The 17067-nt window shown below is 45.2% G+C and overlaps 1 protein-coding gene across 1 annotated transcript in view; it reads right to left on the reverse strand.

The window, feature by feature from the left end:
* Window positions 1-263: 263 nt before the first annotated feature.
* Window positions 264-17067, reverse strand: part of LOC115114833 (neuropilin-1a-like) — a 49116-nt gene continuing 32312 nt past the window's right edge. Inside the window, exons 7-18 of the mRNA XM_065013374.1 lie at window positions 13140-13295; window positions 12323-12467; window positions 11087-11321; window positions 10884-10980; window positions 9674-9818; window positions 8080-8262; window positions 7651-7698; window positions 6140-6286; window positions 5640-5953; window positions 4339-4432; window positions 4014-4067; window positions 264-3697 (exon numbers count right to left, since the gene is read on the reverse strand). Of these exons, the coding sequence (XP_064869446.1) occupies window positions 3408-3697; window positions 4014-4067; window positions 4339-4432; window positions 5640-5953; window positions 6140-6286; window positions 7651-7698; window positions 8080-8262; window positions 9674-9818; window positions 10884-10980; window positions 11087-11321; window positions 12323-12467; window positions 13140-13295 (1908 nt within the window). The 3' untranslated portion in view covers window positions 264-3407. The remainder of the gene's footprint in view (window positions 3698-4013; window positions 4068-4338; window positions 4433-5639; window positions 5954-6139; window positions 6287-7650; window positions 7699-8079; window positions 8263-9673; window positions 9819-10883; window positions 10981-11086; window positions 11322-12322; window positions 12468-13139; window positions 13296-17067) is intronic.

Raw genomic sequence — 17067 nt, forward strand, 5'->3', positions numbered from 1 at the left:
GTATCAACAGCCAATCCAGCAGAGGCTGGAAGCCAAAGTGATTGGTCAATGGCAGAGTACTTGTATAAAATTCAGCTATCCTCAATTTTGGCCCTGTTCACGCCCCAGCCCACTTCGCTTCCCTCTGTTGAAAATGAAAGGATTTCGATGTTTCAACGTCCCTTGTCGTCTGCTATGGAAACCCACTGTAAATATCAATTAGACATAAATGGAAGTTAGGATTTGCCACTTATCTTTGAACTGAACCCACTTGAAAGAATGAATCTTATTCAAACATTTATTTGATCAAATTCTTTGGAATGTAGTAGTCATTGATCAGTCAGAAACTACGTAGGTCTTGAAGCTGACCAGGGAGTCAAAGAGCACCCTATTCCCTACATTAGTGCACTACATTTGACCAGAGCCCTATGGGCCCAGGACAAAGGTATTGCACAGTATAGGGAATGCGGACATTTGGGTCCAAGTATAGAAACATAATTACCTCAGTCAATAAGGCCTTAACTGCTTAATCATTTTTTCTTTCCTTTTTTTTATATCTGGGATGGCAAATTACATTTAGCAGTATTGAAGAAAAAAAAACATTTTGTAGAAAAAAATGGCACAGACATTAGTGACAGTACAAAAACACAAGGTGATATAACATACCAACTAAATATGAACATTACGTAAGTAAAGAGACGTGTATAGCTTTTTCAATAATGAAAAACATCTCCATAATTGTACATTTCAGAATTATATCATGTCATCTGAAACCATATAAAATAGTTATCTGTAACACTGTCTTATCCTTCTCTCGCTTTCTCTCTCTCTATTTTTTTTCTCACAAAACAATATCATAAACAACACAAAGTTATTTTAAATATATCAGTGCAACATTGTTTTCACATCTAGTGCTGCAGCATCCTTTCCTATTGAAGAGGACCACACCAAAACATGAGGCCCTTACATTTTTGAGAGGTGGAACCCATAGAAACAGGAATGACTCATTCTAATTTGAGTGATTCTAATCCTGTGGAATATGGAATACCATTAAGAGCTCAAAGCAGAACCATGAAGCATCTGTCTAACTAGGTTCCCTGAATGAAGGAAACATGACAGAGGCGAAACATAGAAGCTCAAATAGACCCCGGCCGAAGGAATAAACGGTATAGCTACATCACATCCATTCATTGAACCTTGGATCCATGTTTTTGCCGTTTTATATAGTACTTTGTTTTTCATGAACTCTTTACGTTAGTGTTCAATACAGACAAAAGCAGAGCACATAGGTTGTAAGCTACAGTACATGAAAACAGCATGGCAGAAGAGTATCTTTCATTCTAGCAAGGTCCATCATTCCACCATAGACATGTAGGGCCAGTTCCCCAGAACCCAGATTAAGCCTTGTCCCGGACTAAAAAGCATTCTCAAAGAGATTCTTAATCTGTGTCTGGGAAACTGGCCCAAGTATTGTCATAGCAGCATTTTTTCTCTCCTAGAGATGCTTCACCCCCTCCAGTCTGTTGTCTGGTTGCGTCCCAAATGCCACACTATTCCCTATATAGTGCACGACTATTGATCAGGGCACGTAGTGCACTCTAGGGAATAGGGTGTCATTTCAGACACAGCCGATGGGCTCTTCACTCTCTTCTTGTTAGGCCTTTGTAGCGAATATAACCATTGGCCATAATAACACACTCTTTTCCCAGGCAGCATTGTGAGAGCACCAATGGAACATAACAACACAAAATACCCATTAAATACATGAGGACATCCAGACAACATCACCTATGATACAGAGAGCACAAAGAAAGGATACTGCAGCAAGTTTGTATTTTTTTTTATATAAAAGGCCGCTCAAATATATTAAAACCTATGTACAATAAGTTGGATGTGTCATGTACTATGGGGATGGCATGAGGTCCTGCCAATCTGACTCCACCAGCCGATGCCTATGTACTGCTATGATGATCAGAACAGAATCAGACTCTACCAGTGGATGCCTACTTACTGCTATGATGATCAGAACAGAATCAGACTCTAACAGTGGATGCCTACTTACTGCTATGATCAGAACAGAATCAGACTCTAACCAGCTGATGCCTACTCACTCATATGATCGGAATAGAATCAGACTCTACCAGCCGATGCTTATACATAATTATGTACAGAACAGAATCAGACTCTACCAGTGGATGCCTATGTACTGCTGTGATCAGAACAGAATCAGACTCTACCAGTGGATGCCTATGTACTGCTTTGATCAGAACAGAATCAGACTCTACCAGTGGATGCCTATGTACTGCTCTGATCAGAACAGAATCAGACTCTACCAGTGGATGCCTATGTACTGCTGTGATCAGAACAGAATCAGACTCTACCAGTGGATGCCTATGTACTGCTCTGATCAGAACAGAATCAGACTCTACCAGTGGATGCCTATGTACTGCTGTGATCAGAACAGAATCAGACTCTACCAGTGGATGCCTATGTACTGCTGTGATCAGAACAGAATCAGACTCTACCAGTGGATGCCTATGTACTGCTGTGATCAGAACAGAATCAGACTCTACCAGTGGATGCCTATGTACTGCTGTGATCAGAACAGAATCAGACTCTACCAGTGGATGCCTATGTACTGCTGTGATCAGAACAGAATCAGACTCTACCAGTGGATGCCTATGTACTGCTGTGATCAGAATCAGTAGAGAAAAGGCAACACAAACTTTCAAAAGGCACTGTCGGAACTAGACACAGGTCTAGGGCCAGGGCAAGCACCCCTCTGGACACGGACACACACACACACACACACACACACACACACACACACACACACACACACACACACACACACACACACACACACACACACACACAAAATGCACAAATCGATGCCGACATACAACAGAAACATAACATGGCCAGCTGAATAGCCAGCCGCACGTCAGGATAGTGAATCAAAGTTTTTATGCTCTTTCTTTCTGTGAAACAGTATTGACTTCAGAGAAAAATGAAAAATCATATATTTTCAGAAGATGATAAATACTTTCATATTAATTGGTCTCAACACCAGCATCTGATTACATAAAAACAAAGCACGTCACAAAACATCCAAAAAACTAAATAATCCTTTTTGCTGTACACATTTCCTTTATACACAGTGCCCCCTACTGGTAAATTCCTTTCACTGCAGCCCCTGAGAATATCACGACTCGGTCACAACCTCCTACCATCTCTACGGCTGATTGCGTCCAAAATGGCACCCTATCCCCTACATAGTGCACTACAGGGCACCCTATCCCCTACATAGTGCAGTATATATGGAATACGGTGCCATTTGGGTCCCAACCCTCCGTCCGGTGGTCTAGTTCCTCCAGCTATGAGGCTGCTTGTGCTTCCGTCCCTCAGAGGAAGCTCACGCCTTTAGCTTACGCCTCTGAGTAGCTGTTCTGTGCATTCAGCTTGCTGTCCTTCTTTAGCTTGACTCCGTCCACCAGCTCAAAGTTATAGTTCTCCAGAGCCGACAAGTTCCTGCTGTCGGACATGTGGCCGTGTGAGCAGGCACAGTAGAGGACGACACCACAGATAGCCCCCAGCAAGACCCCCAGAGCGCTCATAGCGATGATGGTGATGAGGATGGGGTCCAGGGTTTTCAGCATGTTGCCTGGGCCACCCAGCTCACTGTTCTCCACTACCGCTGGGTAGTATGGGTCTATTGCTGAAATTGAGACAGAAAAAAATGACTTTATTGGCTTGGGGGGTTCTATCAGTTCCTGCCGCTGCCTTCGGAACACACATGTATCCCAGTGCTGGTGTGGGATTGAATCTGGCCCACGGCCCGTCTAGCACACCATCTCTCTTCCTTCCTTTCCTGTCTCGCTTCACTTTATTTTTTAAGGATGGAAAGAGCCTTAAAAATTTATGAACAGCTGGATACATATAGGCATAGCATAGGTTAGACGTTAGGAGGCTCGTCACCCACAAGCTCTAACAAATATTACAACCATGAATGAGCACTGAGGTAGTGTACTTACGGTATATGCAGATCTCTGTTGGCTGGGACGTAGGAGCCTCGCGTATATCTGGATCTAAAGGGGGGAAAACAACACCCATCCAAAATGGCCACGTTATTTGAGTTGTTACACATCTTAAGCAGGATCAGAAGTGTAATAAAGCACCAAAACCAGAGAGCAAAGAGGGTTGCAAAATTCCCGTAACTTTCCCAAATGTCTCAGTCTTTCTAGAAATCATGGTTGGAGGAATCTGCATTTTCTGCTTATTTCCTACTTATTCCAGGAATATTCCAACCAGGCTGTGCAGCCCTAGCAGAGAGTTATAGACCAGGGCAGTGACACTTACCCTTACACTCCTCTGTTGTGAGTCCATCCAGGATCTTGATATTGTCCAGCGCGATATGTCCTGTGCTCCTGTCTCCCACTCCCTCAATCACCACCTAGCAACAACAACATAAACATATAGGTGAAATACTGCTATATAATGCATTACTTCTGACCATAGGGCCATATAATGCATTACTTCTGACCATAGGGCCCATATAATGCATTACTTCTGACCATAGGGCCATATAATGCATTACTTCTGACCATAGGGCCCATATAATGCATTACTTCAGACCATAGGGCCCATATAATGCATTACTTCAGACCATAGGGCCCATATAATGCATTACTTCAGACCATAGGGCCCATATAATGCATTACTTCAGACCATAGGGCCCATATAATGCATTACTTTAGACCATAGGGCCCACATATGTCACGCCCTGACCTTAGAGATCCTTTATTCTCTATTTTGGTTAGGTCGGGGTATGACTAGGGTGAGCATTCTAGTTACTTTATTTCTAGTTTGGCTTGGTATGGTTCCCAATCAGAGGCAGCTGTCTATCGTTGTCTCTGATTGGGGATCATATTTAGGCAGCCTTTTCCCACCTGTTTGTTGTGGGATCTTATTTGTGTATAGTTGCCTTGAGCACTGCATAGCTCCACGTTCGTTTTGTTCTTTATTGGCGACATATATGCATTACGTCTGACCATAGGGCCCATATATTGCATTACTTCTGACTGTAGGGCCCATATAATGCATTACTTCAGACCATAACGCCCATATAAGGCATTACTTCTGACCGTAGGGCCCATATAATGCATTACTTCTGACCATAGGGCCAATATAGTGCATTACTTCTCACCATAGGGCCCATATAATGCATTACTTCAAACCATAGGGCCCATATATTGCATATATTGCATTATTTCAGACCATAGGGCCCACATAGTGCCTTACTTCAGACCATAGAGCCCATATTGTGCATTACTTCTCATTTTGTGCATTACCTCTGACCATAGGGCCCATATAATGCATTACTTCTGACTAGGGCCCATATGGTGCATTACTTCTGACTAGGGTCCAGATGGTGCATTACTTCTGACTAGGGCCCAGATGGTGCATTACTTCTGACTAGGGCCCATATGGTGCATTACTTCTGACTAGGGTCCAGATGGTGCATTACTTCTGACTAGGGCCCAGATGGTGCATTACTTCTGACTAGGGCCCAGATGGTGCATTACAAGGGAATGTGGTGACATTTGGAACCTAACCGAGGTCTAACAGACTCATGACCAAGGTCTAGCCTAGTGCTTTACCTTATAGGGTTTGTTAGAGTGGGGCACCAGCACTCGTCCCTCCCTCCATCGGCTGCCCTGGTGTCCACTGACAGTCCAGAGCAGTGCCTCAGTCCGTCCCTCCTCTGTCTCCTTGTTCTGTTTGATGTGCAGGGTGCCGGCGTGCTCCCCGAACATGTGGTACCAGAAGGACACACACAGGTCTGCGTCAGGGGCGGTGACGGGCAGGCTGGCTAGGCGTGCCACCCTCTCCTCCATCCTCTCCTCCTCTGACTCCTCCTCCTTCCTTTCGGTCTCAGTAGCCAGCAGCATGTAGATGAAATTTCCTGGACCTCCTTTAGAGGGCAGTAAGAGACAAGCTAAGTAGCTATTTCTGAGTCCATGTTCATTGTGATAGTGCTTATTTACTACAGTAATATTATTGTGTGTGTGTGTGTGTGTGTCCACATGCACTCTGTGTTGTGTGTGTGCACACTGTGTGTGTGTGTGTGTGAGTGTTTATGCATTCTCTGTCCTCTCACCTGTGTGATCTAGGTTGGGTCCTCTGTGGACTGTAGGGGCCCCACTGGTATGAATCATCCACCCAGCACCAGCATCCGTCTCCAGTGTCCAGCCGCAGAACGATGGGTTGTCCGCCCAGCCAAAGTCACACGCGAACCACAGGTACTCTGGAAAAGAGGTCAACCTTGTAAGTAACCTAGCTTGTTTACATTTACATTTACATTACATTTAAGTCATTTAGCAGACGCTAAGTGTAACTATTATTAACTTAATGTTACACAACGTGAATAGAGAGTGAGGTAAGGTAATAACAACGTGTCATTTCCAATTTCCCTCTAACAAATAAAATATATGAAAATACTTTTGAACAGCTGAAGAAGCAAGCACACTATTTGTATTCAGGAAAATGACCATTTCTTACAGTAACTTGAAGGCACTCAAACTTAGATACGATATTTCATATTAAACAAAAGACAGATTCACAGATCCAACATGTGTTTAGTACCAGGAGAAGGAAGACTGAAGGGACCTTCCAGAGAGAAGGAAGTAGTGCCACGAACAGAACAGTAATGAAGACTAAACCATTCCCAGAATGTACACAACGAAAAACTTGTTTCTCATCCCCTCTATGCCAGCTACAAATGGGCCCCTATTCCCTATATAGTGCACTACATTTGAGCAGAGCCCAATGGGCCGTGGTGAAAAGTAGTGCACTATAAAGAGAATAATGGGCCCATTTGGGACAAAACATAACATGGCGGCAGTGGTTAATCACAGCATCCAAATTAATGCTGCAGCTATGAGTAAAAATAATGCTTTAATATTGCAGATAGATTGTGGCTTCTATCAATCTTTTGTCTCCATCATTTTCAATCCCCCATATACATTTTGAGGTAAATTATTTTAAATATATGTTCCTTCTTTTTTATTTTCCCCTAACCCTACCACCCCTCCCATAATTGGAGTAAACTAATCAAATAAAAAATACCCAGGCTTCTACTTCCAGCTTATACATACTATATACATTTTATGGACACATGTTCGACGTTAGCTATCTTTTTTTTCCCTTTTCTTTTTTTACAAAGAATGTTTCTTTTGTTGTCAGACGCTGTTGCAGTACTCAGAGAATAACTAACTGTTGTTGTGCCCTCTGGTTGTTGTCATATGACTTGCTCGGTTAATTGAGACTCAAGGCTCCTTTTTCTGTTTCTGCAGTTATGTTTTTCCATCTCAAGGCCAAACACCGGCTGTGTTCCAAATGGCAGCCTATTTATTTTAGAGCGCACAACATTAGACCAGGATCCAGCACTGGTCAACAGCACACATAGATCTGGCAACATCTCTGTAGTTTGGATGACATCAATTATATGGTCAAGTCTACCATCCTGTTCTGTATTTCATGTCAAAATCCAACCATGATGATCTGCCTCATTTGCTTTATAGACAGACAACAAAAGAGAGGCGGAGAGATGGATGGATGCATGAATGGATGGGTGGAGTACATGAGCCGGTAATTTATGGACGTTCTCACCTGGTATGCGGTCTCCCTCTATGATAGGGTCTGCCACTGTGGTGTCACCTGTCAGACACAGATGGGCACAGTCAGTGGGGTTCATGGATCAGAGGATGGGTCAAACCCCCAGTCAGGGATACAAACACAATTGATGGATAGATAGATCAGATATATTAGACAGATAGATATTTGTTTATTTGGATCCCCATTAGTAATTGCCGAGGCAGGAGCTATTCTTCCTAGGGACCACAAAAAAAGACAAAACATGAATACACAAGGAGAGTAACACAAATGTAAAATACAACGATATACAAACAATAAATCCTCTAGGGTAGGGTAGAGAAGAGTGCGAGAGACATGATGAGGATGGATAGATAGAGAAAGGGTGGGTGTGAGAAGGAGAGTGGGATGACGAGAGAGAGAGCAAGGGAGGCTGGTGGTCGGCACCTGTTGGGTCGTAGTCCTCCCCTCCTGCTCCTGTTCCTGTTCCACTGTGACAGCTGGCCTGCTCGTCGTCACATTCTTCTGACGTCGGCGCAGGCTTGGTCACAGACGCGGTCGTGGTGGCAGCGAACGTGGTCACAGCAAACGTGATCGCTACAGGCGTGGTCGGTGGGACAGTTGTGGGCTCTGGAGAGGGAAGGAGAGAGGAGAGAGAGTGGGGTGGGGTGAGAGAGAGAGAGAGAGAGAGAGAGAGAGAGAGAGAGAGAGAGAGAGAGAGAGAGAGTGGGGTGGAGAGAGAGAGAGGGAGGGAGGGAGAGAGAGAGAGAGAGAGAGAGAGGGAGGGAGAGAGGGAAAGGGAAAGGATACCTCTGCTGTTTGGTTGTAGTAAGCAGCCAGTTTACAGGTCAACCTTTGTGATTGGATTAGGGGATATGGCCATTTGTTTGATTTTAGATGTTAATGACACTGACATGGTGAAACCAAGCAGGCTTCCAGGGCACATGGTCTGGGTGGAGATAGGAAACGATCCGGTACCATGAGACTGTGGAGTGAGGCTGGTTGCTACTGGTAGCAAGATCGATACAGAAAGTCGGAGTGTGGAGAGCCAAGTGTGGAGAGCCTGGTAGCTGCAGAGGGGTTGGAATCAAGGTGTGAAGGAGAATTGGGGAAATAATTAGAGTAGATTGCTCATAGTGGATTTCCCAATGTGGCCCTGTGAGTGTGTGTGAGTTTGTGCTTGTTCCCAAGTGAGTGTGTGTTCGGAAGCTCTCGTGCTCTTTCTTTGATGTGGAGATCATCTTTTTTTCCACCTCTTCTCCCCTCCTCTCCTCCTCTTTTTTCCACGTCCTCTCCTCTCCCCTCCACTACCCCACCGTCTGGCCTGTACTACTGATCCTCATCTTCCTTCCTACTAGGGTAACCAGACACCCCATACCAGACCTAGAAATCCCCAACCCTCAGTCACTCACTCTCCCACCCCCACTCCCACTTCACCCCCACCTCAGCCCCACTCCCACCTCACCGTCCCACTGTGACTGCCCCCCTGACAGGTAGGGTACACATTGTCATCAAGCAGAAAAGTCCACACAACTACTCCCCCTACTGCCCAAGGCTTGTCACTCACCCAGGTCTCAGGTCTGTAGTTAGGAGTAGGTGAGTGAAGCCTATCTGGGATTCCATCTGTGTGAGGCCACTATGATTGATGTCTAACTCTAGACCCTGTCAGAGGGGTTCTTTAATCCTAATACTGTCCTGCTTGAGCGGCTCCAAAGTCGCGCAGCGGTCTAAGGCACTGCATCTCAGTGCTAGAGGCGTCACTACAGACACCCTGGTTCGATTTCAGGCTGTATCACAACCGGCCGTGATAGGGAGTCCCATAGGGCAGCGCACAATTGTCCCAGCGTCGTCCGGGTTTGGCCGGGCTAGGCCGTTATTATAAATAAGAATTTGTTCTTAACTGACTTGCCTAGTTAAATAAATGTTCAATTATTATTATTATTATTTTTATTATTTTTTGGTCCAAGATCTGTTTGTTCACTCTGTTGCTGTCGTTGTTAAGCCAAAACTGTGTGTGTGTGAGATGTTTGCACTATCTCACCCTGGATCTCACAGCCCAGCAGCTCCAGTCTGAGGCCCAGGCCCTCGGGGGTGGCTCTCTCTGGGTAAACCCTGAGGAAGCGAGTAAGCAGAGGGCCCAGCGTACGCAGCTCTGGGGTGTCATGGTTCTGGTTCCCAATGAAGATCTGGAAGAGAGAAAAGAAACGTTTGTTAGTTAGGATTCACACAGGCACTTGCATGCACGCAAACACACACACACACACACACACACACACACACACACACACACACACACACACACACACACACACACACACACACACACACACACACACACACACACACCTTGAGGCTCCAGTCTATTGAAAAAGAATCGACTTTCTATCAAAACAAAACACATTTCTTTGAAGACCTCTAGGATCTATGAGTTCCTCCTTAATATATTATTTAAAGTGAGAGGACATGTGAAAATGGTTAGCCCGTGCGGTGAGCAGGTAGTGGGAGTCCGGGACACCAGGCCTGCTACCACCATGGTGCCAGGCCCTAGGTTCTTAAGTTTCCCTCTAAAACCCTCAATCAAAGTGAAGCCTGGTGTGGCAGTTTGAAAAACATTCTCTCTGCCTCCCAAATGGCTCACTATTCCCTATACAGTGCACTACTTTTGACCAGAGTAGTACACTGTATAGGGAATAGGGTGCCATTTGAGATGCTGCCGGGATGTATGGCTGAAGCCACTGAAATAGACTTCCTCTCTATTCGTCTTTGAAGATTGGAGGCTGGAAAGGAGCTTTATAAAAAGACACAGGAAACAGGGCAGGGGGATATCTAGGGCGGCATCCCAAATAGCACCCCATTTTCTATGCTGTAAACTACTTTGGGCAAGAGGCCTATGGGCCCTCGTCCAAAGTAGTGCACTACATAGGGAACAGGGTGCCATTTGGGACACAAATAAGATCTTCCTCTGTCTGCCATAAATCAGGAGTCCCACCATCTGGAATAGATGGATGTTCAATGTCTTGCGACCGTGACAGGGAGTATGAAGAGTACTGCTGGATATTTGGACCAGCTAGGTGCTGATGGCTTCCACACACTGACATGTCATCCTTGACTTGACCAACAGGATATGTTGCGCTCTTGTCAACATCAATCTTGGCAACATCCTATATGATCGGAATGATTTTCTATTGATCAGTGGGTCTCTGTGGGAGGAGGTGAATTCCAAACATGAATTCTCAGGCTGCTTCCCCTACCTTAGGCTTGGCATCGTTGTCTTCATTCACCATGGTCCAGTCAGAGCCGTTGCTGCTGTAACCCACCTTGAACCTCTTCATGAACACATTCTTGTCTCTATAGAATAAAAATACAACTTTATTGATCCAGAAAGACACACAAACACACACAGGTTCCAACTCTCTGGTTGCTGGCCCCCGTCTCTGTCCTCTAGGCTACCTACCTGTGGTGTCCTCCCTGGATAACCAGGCCGCTGACCAGCTTGTCCTGGCCCAGGTCCACCTGCAGCCACTCGTTCCTGAAGGGCTGTCTGGTCTGTTGCTGGGTCCATCCCGACCTCCCTGTTAGCAACCTGGCGTTCTCCGGTACCCAGCCACGCTCCGCGTGCGACGACGCAGTGACCTGGGCGTCTGAGATCTGTCCGGATACCATCCCCAGCATGCCTGAACAGGGGTAGTCTGCGTTTGTGAGTGTGTGTGTGTGTGTGAGAGAGAGCAAGAGAGAGAGAGAGAGAGAGAAAGTAGAGAAGGGATCAGATTGAGGTTGTGTCCTCATGGGCTCTGGCCAAAAGTAGTGTGCCAGATAGGGAATAGGATGCCATTTGGGACACATGCACTCAGTCCTGAGATGTTTGTGAGTTATTTTGTGATTTGTCTTTGTGGGAACTACCCTGTGTGTGTGTGTGGGGGTGTGTGTGTGTTTGTGTGCGTGTGTGTGTGTGTGTGTGCGCCCGCGTTTGTGTGGTCATGTGTGTGTATCATACGAGGTGGCTGGGCTGAACTCACAGAGGCAGTATAACTGGAGGACAGAGACAGACGGTCTACATCCTCCCTGTGTCATTCCAAGCTCTTAATCATCTTGTACAATACACACACACACACACACACACACACACACACACATACGCACACACGCACGCACGCACACACACACACACACACACACACACACACACACACACACACACACACACACACACACACACACACACACACACACACACACACACACACACACACACACACACACACACACATACACGCACACACGCACACACGCACACACACACACACTGCCCTGCAGTGAGGAACAGAGTAATACCATATTTATAATGTTCTCCTGCTGAGGGAAATAAGAGAGGATGGATTTCTGGGAAGAACCAAGTGCTGCGCTTAGTAATATCGTAAATACTGGATGTACGATGACTCAACTTGCCTTTTTGCTGTTTTCCATTGCACTTTTACAATGAATAACTACCTAGCATGACCCTCGACCAGCTTTGGAAGCAGTGATTATTCTAAATCACAAGGCTGTCTTCTGCACAGCCAAGTACAGGATTAATTAGATTTCTTAGAGCACTGGAAAGCATGGTAAATAGGGTCTAGATTAGAATGAAAATGTGTGTGTATGTGTGAGTGTGTGTTTGCGAGTGCATTTGTGTGTGTGTGTGTGTGTGTACCTGAGGTCTTGCAGCCGTAAACCTCGAAGCGCATGCATATGCCTATCTCCCAGGACATGGGTCTGATGCGGACGTAGCGCGCCAGAGTCTGCTTGGGCAGGAACGACCTGGCCACATCTGTAGGGTTGTGGTTCCCCTGGAAAATCTGGAGGAGAAGAAGAAGAAGATGATGATGATGATGATGAAGAAGAAGAAGATGAAGAAGATGATGAAGAAGAAGATGAAGATGAAGATGATGATGATGATGAAGAAGAAGATGAAGAATAAGAGGAAGAAGATGATGAAGAAGAAGATGACGATGATGCAATCGAAGAAGAAGATGAAGAAGAAGTAGAAGATGAAGAAGATGAAGATGATGATGATGAAGAAGATGAAGAAGAAGAAGAAGAAGATGATGAAGAAGATGAAGAAGAAAAGAGGAAGGAGATCATCATGATGTCCAGCAGAAACACATCTTCTGCTTTATTCCAGAAGAATAGAGACAAAATCGTTTACCTCAGTCACATATGTTAAATAGAAATGTCTGAATCTGTTCTGTAAAATAGGACAGATTCCCCTGGTGTTTGTTGTCCAGAGTACAGGAAATCTGCCCTTTTGTGAAATGTGTGGTTTTGATTTCCAAATCAGACTGAACCCAGTCTTTCTATTACTCATGTATATAACCTCTCTAGATTTCTTCCTTCTGGGGAATTTGTCCTGGCCACTGTTCTCTTGCTTCTCCTTTACCTGCTCTTTGGGTTCTAGGCCGGGTGACAGTAAAGACCTTTATGATCATTTAAACAAAAGGTTTAAAAATGATCTTATGAGTCAGTCTTACCTTCTGCTTTGATCCCTCCTTTATTGTGACCCAGTCCTCTCCATTGGAGCTCACATCCACTTTGTAGGAGCGGACAAAGTATTCCTTCTTGGTTTCCTTGGAGATGGCGCCCTGTGTTCCCACGGCTGAGACAAAGCGGAGAAATCCCAGGTCCACCTGGCAACACAAACCAGAAACACCCAGTTAGCTTGAACCCTGTTAGCTCATGCATTAGGCAAAACAGAGATAAAGGACTGAAAGACCTGCACAGGGAATAGTGCTGCTACCCAGTGCTTTATTCCTGCATCCAAATCAACCAAAACTCTTTAACTTCACAGAAGTCTTGCCAGGTGCAAACGAAGAAAATAGCCAATTAGTTAATTGGTTGCAGTACAACTCTCAATGTCCTGCATGTGGATGAGCATCATATACAGTGGGCTTAAAGGCAGGAAGTTGCCAACTAACCTGCTAACCGTGTTAGAAAAGATCTGACAGAAGCCACTTCCAGCTACCTGTCGGGGGGCAGCTACTGACAGAGCCACTCATGATGTGGTCTGTTAAGTGGGTTGTCAGTGTTGACCATGTTAAAACACTCTGTATGAATGAACATAGAGCCTCTGCCTACTTTCTGAGCAGGGCGAGGCCTGTTAGGCCGATTGTGGGGGACAGGACGGAACCGGTGGGAAGGCCATAATGCCTCTGACGGTGAAAACAGGAGCGTTGGCCCTTCCTCTGGGAGCAGGGGCAGGTCCACAGGAAGTGAGCTCCACCGCCTGGCCTGGCCAGCAGAGCAGAGAGAGAGAGAGACTCCATTGTCTGTCTGGGGAATTCCTGAGCTGCAGGGAGCAGCTGGTCTCTTTAGGGCTGTGTCCCAAATGGGATGCAACCTATTTCCTATATAGTGCACTATTTTTGACCAGGGCCCTCTATATTGAGAATAAGATGTACTTTTGGGACACACTCCCTGGTCTCTCAAGGGCACAGGGAAATGGAAGGCAGGGCTGCCTGCTGGCCACCCTTCTGCTCTGGGCTTCATGTATTAAATATTTATGTACTTTAAACTAGGTGGGGCTTAGTACGGTTGGTTGCTTCATGATATTAGTGTGGGTGTGTTTGTGTCTGTGCTTTTGTCTTTTTGTCGCTTTTTTTGCGTCATCGAAGTAGAGCATCTTTCTTTCAGAGAACCGTTAGAGAGAGTCTTTGAGATAATATTGATTTATAGCCTAAAAAACGGTGCAGCTCCATGCCTTCTACTTTAAGGAGGTTTAAATGATGATTTATGTTTTTGAGGTAGAGGTATTTTGAGGTTGATGAATTTTGTTATGATGAAGTATGCTATAGTGCGTGGCCCACTCCGCAGCATGGTGCAGCTAGCCAGAGGTTGTGTCACAAATGGAACCCTATTCCTTACAGTGCACTACTTTTGACAAGAGATCCGGTCAAAAGTAGGGCATTTTGTAGGGAACAGGGTGCCATCTGGGACACATACAAGTAGTACTTCATTAGTCTTACTTCAGCTGAATATAATGACTTACCTAATTCATGCGTGTGTGCCATCAATACATACAATTCTATTATTGAGTCAACAGTTAACATTTTATTGATACTATTTCCAGGACACCATTTTTTATTTTAATGTCGCCTGGCAGTAATGTGTGCTTTTGTCACGTTCTGACCTTAGTTCCTTTGATTTGTCTTTGTTTTAGTATGGTCAGGGAGTGAGTTGGGTGGGTTGTCTATGTTCGTTTTTCTATGTTGTGTTTTGAGTTTGGCCTGGTATGGTTCTCAATCAGAGGCAGGTGTCGTTAGTTGTCTCTGATTGAAAATCATACTTAGATAGCCTTTTTCCATCTGTGTTTCGTGGGTATTTATTTTCTGTTCTGTGTTTCTATTTCACCGTTCAGGACTGTTTCGTTTCGTTCTCGTGTTTTGTTATTTCCTGTTCGAGTATTCGTTTTCATTAAAAGATAATATGAATACTTACCACGCTGCACCTTGGTCCTCCTCTCTCTCTCTCCCAGCAGCGAGCGTTACAGCTTGGCTTTTATATTAAAGGGATATATCTAGGCCTCATGTCGGTAGCAAGTTTCCTCCGGATACCACAGCTATGGATGAAACTGCCAACCCATCACTGTGCGTAATTTATCCCCAACCTGGCCGTTTTTGAATTACAGTGAGATTGACATGTTATTGAAACCTGTGAGGTAAGCTTATGCAGGAAAGGTTTCCTTCCTCTCCAAAGACAAAGTATTTATAGAGGCGTACTGCTTGAGGAGAAACGTTTGTCTCGGGTCTGTGACGTTGGAAACCAGGAAAGGGCCGTACATCTGTAGAACACATTTGGGCCTGGCTGCTCTGCGAGTGAATGTTGTTAGCGGAAAGAGATGAAAACAAAGGAGTCCTCAGAGACTGTTGGAGGAGTTCCCATCACCCTAAGAGACAACACGAAGGATGTGATATTTAGGTCCCATAATATGATCCAATGCCACTTGTCAGGAGAAACAAATCAGAATCATACTGGAAGATTTACTATAGACTGAGCGTGGCATTTTATTTAGGAACGTTGGGCATCATGGTTGAAGGCTGTAGAAGAATTCAATTATTCTGGTATGCTTTAGTCATTAACTAGTTATAAAACTGCACATTTCTCTCTCTGCCCCATGGCTAAATGAGTAGAATTGAAAGGAATTACTTGTAAATTGCAAAATCTTCTGGTATGGATGTGGGCACGCAGACCCACGAGCCACCACGGCCTCTCATGATGAGTTCCGTTTTTTTGTGTGGCCTCCACTCCCGTCAAAGTTGCCCATCTCTGATGTAGAATATGTTAACATGATCAAAAGCGACAAGCCGCACCCTCAACTGACCTCACCATGAGTGCCTCTGTCACTTTAGAGAACCTTGTTCAGTGAACGTCGTAGCTTTATTTCCCCTGCATGTGGTCAGACCCCTTTTCTTGTCCTGATCTTGTCCAGTCTAACCCCACAGTTATGACACAGCACTTTCGTGACAAAGTGGGTCACAGCAGTCAGTCACAGCAGCCTAGCGCTGGTTACAAGCTCTTTCTCTCCTCGCCAGAAAAACACCAATATCCTGTTTTGAAGGATGTGCCAATGTTTTTGTTCAATCTCATTTAGTCACGGTCCGGCTGATGAATGCAGCCGTGTCTGCATCCCATTGTTTTCTCCATTAAAGGCCTGAGCAGAGGGTTTTATTTTCAGCCACAGAGTGTCAACGCTGCCAAGTGTTGAGTAATTAGGAATATGGGAGAGTAATTAGCATCAGTCCTTTCATAGAGGAAGTCTGGCCAATAGGCTTGGCCGCCCGCTGCAGAGTTCATGTCAGATAGAATAGGAAACGGCGGACAGAGTGTTCAGCTCAGAGGTTTCTATCATAATAAAGGGCTTTGGTTTGGTTGCGAGATCAACTTGAGACCGGGACTGAAGCAGAGCAACAAGGTATTTCGTGCCAAGACAACCCAGGACACTGTCCACAACTCCTCTGTACTCAAGTGGACTCAAGCCCATGTGTACTCAAGTGGACTTTGCCTTTGGCAAACAAACTCAGCCGTTTTTAATTTATACAGATTTGTTGTCGGGCTCTTTAATTACACTGCTGTGCATGATTCTCAATGGTATCACGAATACCATTGAGTACATGGATCAAATGTTCAAGCGGCTCAAGGAGTCTTAACAGCGTGGCTTGTGTGCTAGAAAGGGGTTGCCATGACTTTGTTGAAGGCGGAGGGGAATATATAGAAACTCTAGGGGATTTACCAGGATAGGCTATAAGGAATGTACAGCTCTATGGTAACACTACAGCTTCACCATAGAGTGCCAGTTCCCAGGGGTCCTCTGTCACTCACATAGCCCACACAAACCCATGCAGAGTCACACACACCCACACACTACAGTAGCAAGTCCATCTGGGGCTTGACGTTCCCAGGGGT

This window comes from Oncorhynchus nerka, linkage group LG9b, assembly GCF_034236695.1.
Source record: "Oncorhynchus nerka isolate Pitt River linkage group LG9b, Oner_Uvic_2.0, whole genome shotgun sequence".
Taxonomy (NCBI): domain Eukaryota; kingdom Metazoa; phylum Chordata; class Actinopteri; order Salmoniformes; family Salmonidae; genus Oncorhynchus; species Oncorhynchus nerka.